Source organism: Rhipicephalus sanguineus, chromosome 7 (assembly GCF_013339695.2).
Source record: "Rhipicephalus sanguineus isolate Rsan-2018 chromosome 7, BIME_Rsan_1.4, whole genome shotgun sequence".
Lineage (NCBI taxonomy): Eukaryota > Metazoa > Arthropoda > Arachnida > Ixodida > Ixodidae > Rhipicephalus > Rhipicephalus sanguineus.
The window spans coordinates 129,732,465-129,745,238 of NC_051182.1; the positions used below are offsets into that span (position 1 = coordinate 129,732,465).

At 49.4% G+C, this 12,774-nt stretch overlaps 1 protein-coding gene across 1 annotated transcript in view; it reads left to right on the top strand.

Moving 5' to 3' along the window:
• The window catches only part of LOC119399022 (uncharacterized), a 57,813-nt gene extending 52,504 nt beyond the window's left edge, over nt 1–5,309 (top strand). The window contains exon 3 of the mRNA XM_037665838.1: nt 5,133–5,309. Within this exon, the coding sequence (XP_037521766.1) occupies nt 5,133–5,309 (177 nt within the window). The remainder of the gene's footprint in view (nt 1–5,132) is intronic.
• Nucleotides 5,310–12,774: the final 7,465 nt, after the last annotated feature.

The window sequence follows — 12,774 nt, forward strand, 5'->3', positions numbered from 1 at the left end:
GAGAAGGGCTTGACGTCACGAAACGATCGAGCGCTGTGGATGGAGCATTTAGCAAATACTAAGTGGAGGGACAGCGGTGGCGGAGCTGGCATTTTTTTCTTAAATTGTAACCAAGTGAGATTTCTTTAACTAGTACTAGTTATTGAGGCGAAAGCCTTACGTGCCTCATCAACGCGAAAATTCCGCATCCCGCAGCGTCGGAGACGAGTGATGCAAAAAATGTCATCATCACGTGATCACCATAAACGGCATCGTGACGTCACAGATCGTCAGAACTTGTGATGTCATTATGACGTCACGTGTAGTAATGTCACATGACATCGTAGCTTGGTCATAGCTGCGCCGATCACGGAGGCAATGTAAAACCAAGAGGTGGACGTGCCTGCGATCCTGGAGGCAGTGCAAAAACCACGTTAGGTGCAGAAAGCTTTCGGAGGGTAGCTGTGCAGGAACAATACATCGACTGAGAAGAAAAGAAGGCTTTCGCCTTCGAGTCGTCTTAGGTAAATGCATCAGATGAGTTCTTCAAGCTCATCGGGACGTACTGTCGCGCTCAATGTGACTTGCAACACGGCAGCGCGCGGCCTCACGAATTGAAAGATTGCGCAGGGCTTCAACTTGCTTCATTTCTGTAACTAAATATTATTTTCTTATTCGCAAATATCCTCCAGTGAGAGAACAGCATTTAGTTGCAGAATTAAGAGCTGCTTGAAGGAATGCGCAATCCTTAAACTCGTGAGGCCATGCGCTCCCGTGTTGCAAGTCATATGGAGCGCGACTGTACATTTCCCAGTTGCCCTGTGCTGTTTCGTGGCCGAATGCAATCCCCCGTTTTGATTTCCGTATCGGGGCAGGGGGGGGGGGGGGGGCGTTGAACACCCCCTCCCCCGCCCTGTTTCCCCTCCCTCGTCTACGCTTATCATGGAGGAAGGAATACTAAGGAGAGGCCCTATCGTATTTCAATGCATTGCGAAAAGTGTGGCGGAAGTGACGTCAGATTTATGGGGCAAACAAACCGGTATGGGGCAAACAAAACAGCAGACGCCCCGCGGCGTGCTCTCCGCGGTGGTTAGCTTCTGCGAAGATTTGTAGTCCCGGCGTAAACTTAGCGCGTATTGTGCGGTTCGCACGCAGTAAAATGTTGCAAGCAGACGTTTACCAGACTGTTCGTGCGTGGCAGGCCCGAGCGCTGCGTGCTGAAATTCTTCGTGGAGCGTTTTGTGCAACAGTACAGAATACCGGTACGTGCCGTGATGAAAAAACGTTCAGCCCCTGCATCATCGTATTCGAACTCACCAAGCAGTGACTTACGCGTTCTGCTGGGCGTTAGGCCTTCCCTTTCTCGTAGCCCGATTTCCCGATCTGTTGCCGGATTAGCGGTTCTTTGTTCGTGTATATGGAGTGAGCGTAGTGAGCAATTCGTCACTCCAAAAGAAGGACACCCGCTGTATTGTATACGCGATCGTGTACGTAAAGTTTGTAATTCTAGTACGCACACAACAACAAGCACGCAACGAGCGCACGACGCACAATACATACATCATTGTAGTCCGATAACAAGAACATAAGTTATTGCCCTTTCATTGAACGACACAGCCTCTAAAAACGTACGATGCCTTCGGCGCATGTTATGTACGGCGCGTCAGACGCCAAAACAAAGTTCGCGTGTAGTTCTGAGTTGACACCAATGAGTAAGGAAGCAACAGAGCGCACATCCGAGAGCTTCGCATGCGAATACCACGCATTGGTGATCAATGAAGCGAACGTGTACGTACCACATGAAAGTGACACCCGGTACTTTCCGCAGTGCACGCGATTTGCACCGGGTATACGCAACCATGCGCAACAGCTGGGCATGCGTAGCTTTCCTAAAGAAAACACACGAGGAGCAGCATTCGCGAATCGACAGCGCCGCGGCGCCGCTTGCACGGCGAAAAAAAAAAAAAGGCTCGAATCGCGCAATTCGCTTGCAAACGACACGGCGGAATCGCGAAATGTTTCGAAGCTTTTCGCTAGGAGGCGATGCGGGTGTTTGCGATGTTGGAGGCTTCACGAATGTGACGTCAGGGCCTCTCCTTATTTTTCCTTCCTCCATGACGCTTATGGTGTCAATACCAAGCAAATCTCTCCAGTAACTCATTAAGAACACTTATCTCTGTCTGTCTCTCTCTCTATCTATCTATCTATCTCTCTGTAAATTGGAATCAAGATAGAGTATGGAGCCGGCCGCATATACAAGAATAATCATAGACATAGAGGTTGTATTCATACTTTCGGTTGCCTTCAGTAGAACGTATGTTGGCTCAGCTGTTTTGCTCCAGTTGAATAGCACCCATTATTTATTTCCTTAACGGAGTACAGTGTACAGCAGGCGCATCTAAACGAGCCATTATGGGGCTTCAATGACGCGTCTCTATAGGATGGCGTCATTATGAGGGAACATCGGACAAGGGGCTTTGTTCTCTAAACATCTCTCCATGTAGCTCTCTATTCATCTCTCTATACACATATCCGTATGGTAACAGCCGCTGTGACGCCCTATATATATACCGACACTAATATGCCCGCCCATGCGTTTGAGCTAAATCACGTTACCGCCGCAGCCGATGGCCGGCAATAAGAAAAGAAGGCTCCTCCGCGGTTATAAATAGTAAAACGCCTCTGCATATAGGCGTCATTAGGAGATACGCAAATGAGCTCTCCGGAGCGTGCGGATATGATTATGTCTACAGGCACATACACGGGGCTGAGCGAAGCCTGTGGCGCGTGAAAAAGAAGTGCGCGCAGTTTTTGTGGCTTCCCGTATGAATATATAGCTCGTCTGCGTGCCTTCGGGGGCTTCTCTCTATGTTAGCGTATAGGGAAGGAAATTACTTCCGGAACAGTGTTCTTATTGTTAGTTTTTACGAAGCGGAAGTTTCCTTTGGATCCTGTCAGGGGCTTTGCTTCACTTATCGGGGACGTCGCTGTCTCTGTATTGACGAGCATAGTTTTGTATTGTATTGACGTGTATAGCTAACTTCGTTCATAAGCGGAACTTCAGTAAGCCGGTGCATGTTAACGGCGCGGTGGCGCGGTGCTCTAACTGTCAAGGAAAAAAACTCACAGGGTACCTTACGCACTCACCTAGCTAAGACGACTGGAAGGCGAAAAGCATCTTCGTTTCCTTCCCGGTCGACGTATCGATCTTGCCTCGCCACCCTCCGAACGCTTTCTGCACCTAACGTGGTTTACCACGGCCTCCGGATCGGAGGCACCTCAACTGATTTCGCACTGCCTCCGTAATCGGCCCACCTTCGAACCAAGCTGCGATGTCGTGTGACGAAGTCATCGTGTGACGTTACGTCACGTTACGTCGTGATGACGTCATAACCACGTCACACATTTTGGCGATCTGTGACGTCAGCTCGTGACGATGATTCTTTGCATCACCCGTGTTGACGCCACCGACGAGGGACGCCGGTAAATTTTCGCGTTCGATGAGGCATCTAAGGCTTTCGCCTTGCACATGCTCCGGATCACTGCACAGGATGACACCGGTCAGCACTGCAGTCCGAACCCCCAACCCCTTCTCTCGAGTGTAAGGTAGACAGCCGGATAGCCGTTCTGGTTATCACCTTTCACTTGGGGTCGGGATGCTGATGCGCCACACTTAGACCACAGGCGCTGTAAAACATGCACTCGGTGCGCTTTTTGCGTATAGTTTCCGTTTCGCGTACACACTTCGTGACTGTCGTAGCACGCTTGTTATGGAATGGCTTATAATATAAAGGTCTCATAAGGATGTGTGATGGGCCGCTGACGCGCCAGACTCTGTTACACTAGGCGCTGCAAAACGCGCAGGAAATGAAATGCGCGTTTCATGTAGTTTCCGCTTTACGTTACACAAACTTCGGGATTCGTATGTCTAGCGTGCAGAACGATCGAATTCAGTAGTATAGTTATACTATACACCCGCGTGACGACTCCCGACGCGAGCTGACGCGCTATAGACGAAACGTGACGCCGGAAATACGCCGGAAGTACGCCGGAAGTACGCCGGAAAGTGTGCGTTCCATTGCGTTGTGCGCTTCGCGTTTTTGTTTTCAACATACATGTATGCACAGTATATAGCTCAGTGCAGATATAACTTTCGAAGTTATCGTATGACCGTACCTAACCTGACCTATATAACGGCCGCTTTGTTTCACCCGACTATACGCTCACACCGTATATGCACGGTGAACTTTGACCTCCGAGTCGTCGTCTCTCTCTTTTTTTTTTCTCGGCCTGCTAGCTCGTTTCCGTGCCTGCGCTGATTTGTCTCGTCTGACGCCTCTCGCACGCGGTTTTACGGCTTGTACCGGGCTTCCTGTCCACATCATACCCTTGATGGATCCTATATACCGCGCGGCTTCCGCCTGCTGACGAGTCGTTTTGCGCGCCCGTCCGCGTCGTCTCGCGTCATTTACACGGCTTGCTACATGTGGCTCTCGCACATTATACGCATGTGCAAATACCCGTCTCATCGCGCGCCTAATGCGTTCTTTTTTTCCCTCGCGGTAATTCCTTCCGTGGCAACCTTGCCTCTCTAACGTTGTACGTGTGCTGTAGACAAGGACACACACACACACATAAAAAAAGGTTAAACTGTGAAAATTTGCAAAAAAAATATAGTGGTGCCACAAGCGTATGCACACAGAAGACACTCAAGATCTAGGAAGGAAGTCCACGGCGCATGCGCGCTAGAAAGAAGTAAAAACAAAATGTTGCGAACGTCACCGTCTCGCGTTAGTGCGCGGAGGTCGGCATGTAATAACGTTCGCGCATGCGTAGAAACGGGAGCGGTAAGAAAAAAGAAAAAGGGTTATACCATAGCAGTGCATGCATGTGTGGGGGTCTTAGTAGCCGTAAAGAAGCGGGGTGCGTGCGCAGGGGTATAGCCAGACGCTCACGGAGGGGTCGAGGTCATGCTAGACGGAACCTTATGACGAACGAGGATGTATGGTATGTGCGCGTGCGCCGCCGGCGGGATACAGGCGGAAGTGAAAAGACGACGTCGACGTCTTTCTGCGACGACGTATGTGTGTACATGTGTGTGCGCTGCGCGGCTTCCGGAAATTGTGTGCATTTGCTGCTCTTTCTCCCCAAAGAAGAAGAAGAAGAACAACAGCAAAGACCAGGGCACGAACAAGAACACCAAGACGAAGGACAACAAGGACAAGAGGACCAAGAACAGGAACAAGAAGAAGAAGGACAGGAACAGGACGAAGAACAAGAACAAAAAGGACAAGAACAGGAAGAAGAACAAGAGGATGGTGACGAATTAAGAAAAAGAAGTACAGAAACATAAATATCGAGAACTAGCAGAAGAAGAAGAAGAAGAAGAAGAAGAGAGGGGAGAGGAGGAACGTTATGTGGCGCGCTTTGCGCAGAAAAGAAACTGAATAAAAGAAAGGTCGAGAAACAGATAGAACGCGGAAGGCCGCGGTGCTTCGTAAGCTTTACGGGCGGAAGGCGAGCTGCGTCGGGCACGAGAGATAAGAGGGTCGAGAAATGTCTCGTCGTGCGAGGATATGTTTATCCGCCTGACGCTGCACGGTAGCGTGTATATATAATCTAGGAGTTGGCACATATATACACTGGGGCGTTTGTATATATATACTCAGGGGCACATATATACACTTGGCATATGAGAGCTGCGTTTTGGATCTTGACAGAGCTTCGATATGTCCATACAGATTCGGCGGTGTATAAGTCTAAACAAACTGCGGTTCTGAACGTTTGCGAGTTTTCAGAACTATAGCTCCAGATGAAAAAAAGAAAAAAAAAGAAGAGACAACTCCTTCGTTAAAACGAATGACTGAAACAAAATGAGGTGACACAGACAAAGATGACATGACAGTGGAGGAGGGTCTACTGACGACACTGTTCACTGGAGCATCGCCATTCATTCTTTCTTTTTTTTTGTTCTGGTACACAACGCAGAGAAACGGAGAATTGCAGGTGCTCTCTACCTCAATCTAGATCTTCACAGAGACCCAGATGTGAGGCAACAGAAAAGCCGTCGCGTTGCAGCGGACATTGTTCCTTACAAGAGATTGCGCGGAGCACTCAATAGAACGTCCAATGAGAGCAAAACAAACAGAACATGGAAATCTTAACGCGAACGTCGAAGAATGCATGCGACTGTTTGTGCATGCGGGATTACAGGTCTGGCGACAGTGATGATACGGTCCGCGGGTATGTTTGCTCCTGGCTGACGAAGAAAGAGACCAGTTGTTTCACGACGCTCTCTGCAAGCGTGTCCATTCGACTTACGCTTCCTTTCCAAGGTTGGTCGGCACCGTATACGTAATTGGTCGTCGCGCACAAAATCACATAGGTGCACGCGTTGGCAGGACTCGAGGGACGGTGGTCATTTACGAGAATGGGTTATGCGCGTAGTAGATTGAACATTAGACCCGCGCGTGTAAAGAACGGGCAATTCTTTTGTCGACGACTGTGTACTTACATTTGCGCTTCGCTGGTGCATGGCCGAATGAAGATGCTAGCCCTAACAATAGAAGACCATACACGTGGCATTCATGTGGGTCTCAAAATATAGTCTAACTGTATGCGATAGCATATGAAGACATATGACATAATTGATGCGGTGATTTCCTTGAGTGTAGGGTTTTGGTATGTTATCGGTGTTTCCTTGCCACACCGTACAGATGAGTACAGGCTTTGAAATACAAATGGAGGGGGGTGGGGGGTGCGGGTGGCTTGGGGTGTAACGCAAGGCCTGCGGCACCAAACTTTACGTGTGTAATTTTGATGTACACGAACACACCTTATTATGCGACACCTTAGTTGGATTAGACACGTTGGTATCCCGATGTCACATCGACATTCGTCAGCTTAGAATTCGTGTTTGTGTACCCAGTACGCAATGTCCCATACTAGTTATCCGTGGCGTCTCTTGCTATTGATATCGTGATCATCATGACAATTCAAATACATTTGATCTGTTGAGCGCGCATGATACGTTGGCACGAATGCGATTATTTTTCCAGTTCATTGGTCTTGCTTGTGTGCCTGCACCGCCCGACACAGCCGTTTCTTTGTACCTGACAAACTGCGGCAGTCACAGATTGCCTCCGTGACACGAGGGTATATATTTCTCGAACAATGCGTGGAATTCGTTTTCGCACATCTTTTTCGTGGGCAGACAAAATCTTCGAAATCTACTCTATATTTCCTGCTGCATGTTGATTATCCATATGAACGAAACTATTGTATATGTTGGAGTAGCGGATGAACGCTGGGATAATCAACACGACTATACCGTTCTCTAAATGAAACCTGCATGAATCTAGACTGAATGAATCGAGACTCATTCCTCTTAATGAGAGAGACGGAGATTAACGTCTTTATTTCATGACGTAGCTCAGGAGAGGCGTCCTTAGTCCAGGATGTCTTCAGCTTGGCCTGCGTCCTGCGCCCTCGCAACCAGCCTTAGTTGATATTCAGAGTTACGTACAGCTGGTCAAGGCTCTCCCCCAAAGCCCGTTAATGTTACAAGGTTTCTTTTTTTTTTGGGGGGGGGGGGGGGGGGGGAGCAGGGAAGGAGGTGTTTAGTGGAGATTTTCTGCAACCTGCTACAATAGGCCGAAAAGACCCGGGTTCTCCGCAGAACGGGCCTTGCTGAGAGAACTGTCAAGGGACTATGAGGGGATTTCTTGTTGCGTGCGGGAATGTGCTGATCTGTATCACGCGGAGTGGTCTCTACAGCTCTCTCTAGGTGGTGACTTGTGTGCGGAGAGTATGTTCTGCGGGTTAGCTTGTAAGGCTGCGTGATGTCGTGGGTGAGTCTATAGACTCTTGGAAGCGTCGTGGATGAGTCTAAACCCTTGGAAGCGAGAGCTCGAGGGAAACTCGTCTGGTCGGGATGAGACGCGGCAAAGAAATATGAATATACGCCGACCAAATAAAACTGCGAAGAAACGACGTTTTTTTTTCTCCCTTGTCGTTGAGTCTAGACTCTTGAATATTAGTCTTTCGTATCGTCCAGGTACACGGAGCTATACGTTAGGGCGAGGATCTCAAGCTCACCTCAGCTAGCGGACCGCAGGAACGATATATAGAGAGTTTTAGAATAGGGTACGCAAAGCTTTGCGTTTGCGTTTGTCGCCACTGCGCATGCGCCGTACGCTGTCCTCTCGCGGGCCCCCGTTATGTGACGGAAATAGCGGGCATACGCAACGAACGCTATCGTTGCGTACGCTATTCTAAAACTGCCTAACATCTCAGCTAGCGTTGCCATTTGAATGAAGGCCTTTCCCATATCTTTATATATGGGTAATTTCTGAACGGGATTTGGAGGGAAGATTCGAAAAACATATCAGTACCGAGCTCCAGAATAGCTGAGGTATGGACGCCGATTCTGAAATATAGAGTCTTTGTTCCACGGTTATGTTTCAACACGTGGAGACCACACGGGGTGCCTCACGCAAAAAAAAAACAAAGCAAGAAAAAAAGCTTGTGACGAGTCACGTCTGTGAAGCTCATGAATATACTCATTAATAAGAAAAAAAAACTTATGGGACGATGACAATCATGTCCGTGCCGGGCCGCTGGCGGAAGGTCCGCGTGCCGCACGCGGCCCGCGTGTTTGAGACCCCTGCCCTAGGGTTTTGCACAAGAAGTGGTATCAATTCAAAACAAAAACATACAGCACAGACACACATGACGCTTTTCCTAACATACGTCAATCATTTAACGAGAACTGAGCAGCAGAAAGAAAATGGGATGTGCAGCCAACGGCGTGCTCAGCGGAATGAAAACAAGGCTGCTTCTCTACGCACGCAACCTGAGACGGCAGAGCATACGTCAACTCTAGGGTTTCAGACGATTACCGAGAGGCCATTTCCACAGGAACGTGCATCCAATCGATTTGACGCGAACAACCAACCTTTCCGCGTTTCAAACTGACTGTGCAATTGGCAGCAACCTTTAGGTTACCATAAGTCTGTTGCGCGCCGTTGCTTAACACAGTGTCTTCTTTCCTCTTCGCCTGTCCTCCTGGCTTTGTGTGCACACGATATGCAGTACGTATAAAACAACCGCAAGAGAGAGAAAAAAAGGTAACTTGCTTTCGTCGTGAGACGTGACCCGTGGCAGTGCTTCCTTCCTCGGCCGCATACAAACACGAGCAGGGCTTCTGTTTTGGAAGTCTGTATAGCCAGTATAGCAGAGTGCACACACTCATGAGTCGCGTATCTAGCTGCGCAGATGTGAACCTGGTGTCGCCTTGCACTTCGCGCTCAATTGCTTCAACGAACGTCAGCGCGTTGGTATGCTCTACATACATATAGATAGATAGATAGATGGATGGATGGATGGATGGATGGATGGATGGATGGATGGATGGATGTGGATGGAAGATGGAAGGATGGCTGGATGGATGGATGGATGGATGGATGGATGGATGGATGGATGGATGGATGGATGGATGTGGATGGATGGATGGATGGATGGATGGATGGATGGATGGATGGATGGATGGATGGATGGATGCGCAGACGCACGTCTGCGCAGATGAGGCCCCTGATGTCACCTTCTTGCCCTACGTGCGCGAATGATCGACTCAACGAATGCGAGCGTCCTTATGGCGCTCTGCATTTTAGGCTGCGCACCGGAGGATGGGTCGAACGTGCGCGCCCCTTGTTTGTTTGTCTGTTATATATATTTTGTTTCTTTGTCGTGCAGCCATCTTGCATTTGCCGCACGACGCGGTCACTCGCTCGTGCGGCGAAGGGTTCGCGGTGACGTGCGCGGGTGGCCGTGACTTTGACGCGTTTGCTGGGGGGCGCGAGCGAGGTCGCGTCCACATATTTCCGGCACTCGGTTGTTTGTTGCACAGCAGGAGGAAGGATCGATACTGCGCGCGCGCGGCTCGTGCAGTGCTTGTCTCGGCTTCGCTCGGCCTTGTCTCGACTGTCGAAACGTTTTCGACGGCGCGGTGCGTCGATATCTCCCCCCCCCCTCCTGTCTATCTGCTCAGCAGCAGACTCGTCTCTGCCTTTCTTTCTGCAGTTATGTCGCCTGCGCATTGGTGAGATCGAATTCGCACACAGAAGCCAGCGCATGCCTCACAGATGATGACGTATTCGTGGGGATCGATGCGGTATGCAAGTTCTTCGTGCACGTGCGCGCTTATACCTGTTGAGTCGACCAATTCTTGCTTGCTTCTTTTGATCGTTCGTTTCGTGTGTACGTAGCAGCACGTCCGCTGTCATTCAAAGTGGTTGAAGTTAAGGGGATTCTTCCTAGGACGTCTTACGGCGGACAGGTTATATAGAAGCGGCAGCAGCTTCTCGGAACCCTTGGCGTCTCTTCACATTGGAATTTCACCGGGAGTCACGCGCATATTGGATTAAAGAACAAACAGGAATAGGCTATAGCCTTGTTGGCGTTAAGAGATCGAAAAATGGCTCAGGTTTAACTCTTGTAAACCTGGTTATCACGACCGAAAGGCACGTTTGGATTGGTTTTGCAAAAACTATGCACACAGTGTTTCATTAAGGTTAGGCTTCCTCTGCTCCTTGTTGATGTTTGTGTTGCTGAGCGACTGCGGTGGGTCAGTAGCTCTTATCTTGGGACGCTTTCCGCGCTTGGTCAACTTCTCCTTAACGTACTAATGTGGCCTCCCTTTGCTCCGGTGTTTCAGCAGGCTGCTTTGAATTTGCTTGAGATTTCGCAGCCTGATGGCTAGCAATATCCACTGGATGATCGGATTCAGGCTGTCGCCTGCGCTGAAGCGCACGCGGAGACGGCCCAGCCGGAGCGCCATCCGCGGCGAGACTGAGCGACCCAAGCGCCGGCGAAGGGACCGTTAATTAAACCGTCGCCCCGTCACGTGGTAACGCAGCGGCGAGGCTCCGAGCGAACGCAGCGGTGACGCCCCTCCGCAGCTGATCTCGTGGCGTGACGTCACGCTTTCCACACTTGCGCTCCGCTCCGGTGGCTCAAGGTCATTGCGACGCGATGAACGATCTGGGCCTGGGCGTGTCACGTAATGCGCAGTACAGATAACTGACGGTCAGTGAGGGTGACGGAGTGGCTATCAGGGCATGAGAAACGCAGCCACTGATGGCAAAGGGTGAGTTGGAGTGATGAAATTAAAAAGTTCGCGGCCATAACATCGAATCAGCTCGCGCGGGATTGGGTGAGGCGGAGGTTATTGGGAGAGGTCTTCGTCGTGCAGTTGATATAAAATGGTTTGATGATGGCGATGAAGATGGTGGTAAAATGAGACTGATGATTTATAGCTAGAACAAGCTGGCTAAGTAGTTAGCAAACTGGTTTAGACATACCTACGTAGATAGATAGATAGATAGATAGATAGATAGATAGATAGATAGATAGATAGATAGATAGATAGATAGATAGATAGATAGATAGATAGATAGATAGATAGATAGATAGATAGATAGATAGATAGATACCTGCAATTTCTTCTTACGCAATGAAGACACCCTTGTGCTTCTTAACTGAGCACTTTACTGATCTAGATACTGTATAGCAAATGAGTTCTGCGGAATCGAGCAAGGTGGCAAAAGGATTATGAGAATGTTAACTGTGAATTATTCGTCTCGCTGTTAATTATCCTTTTGAGATTATGCATTAGTTACCGCTGTGCAGTGGTAGCTTCTGCCCCTGTGTGCACTATATTCCGAGTGAGCCACTTCAGACAGCGCCAGGATCATCTGAAGGAACGTGTGCAACAAAAGGCGCCATGATCAGGCGAACTTACCTTACAGCGCGTGAACAATATCCCTTATTATTTTTTTCCGTGTTTAAATGTAGTGCGTTGTGTAAAAAAAAAAAGAAAGAAAAAAGCGGACTGCGCAGTTCACGCGCGAGACGGCGGTGACTGTCAGCCGCTCGCGGTCAGTGACTAATGCGGGATGAGTACGAACTGCCCGCTAAAACAAGCCGCTTAAATCGCTTTCCCACGTGACCCGTTCGTGCGACACTGAACGCGGGAACGACCTTTTTCAAGCGGGTCGATTTCACGTGAAGCGCTATGTCTCGTTTAAGCATTTCGTTCTTTTTAAAACCGCGGCGAGTAATGAAGCGACGCGAGCCAATGGACCTTGCGCCGCGGTCGATGAGCCCTACTGAGGCCTTCGTTTATTCTTTCATTCATCGAAAGTTGGGTCGCGTCTGTCGTTGGCGCTCGCTCCGCACTTGGGTGTTATCGGACTTTGGGAGAACTTCTCTGCGGGTGTTAATGAACTTTGTCGCAACTGCTCTGTAGCAGTATAACGAAATTTTTCTTCACTTGGGTGTTAACGAGCTTTTCTTGAACTGAACTACATCTTCAGGCGTATGCTATGTATACCTTCGGAAGAACTGTGCAGTGGATGTTAATGAACTTCGGTGAACTTTTTGTTCAGGTGGGGGCTAAGGACCTTTTGTGGGAACTTTTCTGTGGGTGTTGAACTTTTCCTCAGGTAAACTTTTCTTCTTCTGGACGGTTGTTAACGAAGTTTTATTTAGCTTTAACAAACACTGTGGCAGCTTTTGTGTCTGTGTTAATCGACGAACATCGCGGATACTTTTTTTTTTCTGCCCGGCTCGCATCAGGGCTGATGCAGCCCTGGTATACAGTCCTGATGTGAGGCCGGCAGACCTTTTTTTCCTGTTCGCAAAGCTCAAGAGAAGCCTTGAACGGTCGCCGTTTCGACGGGGTTGCCGCCATCCACCGTACTGCCGCAGTCTCCCTGCGAGATGTCACGGCAGCAG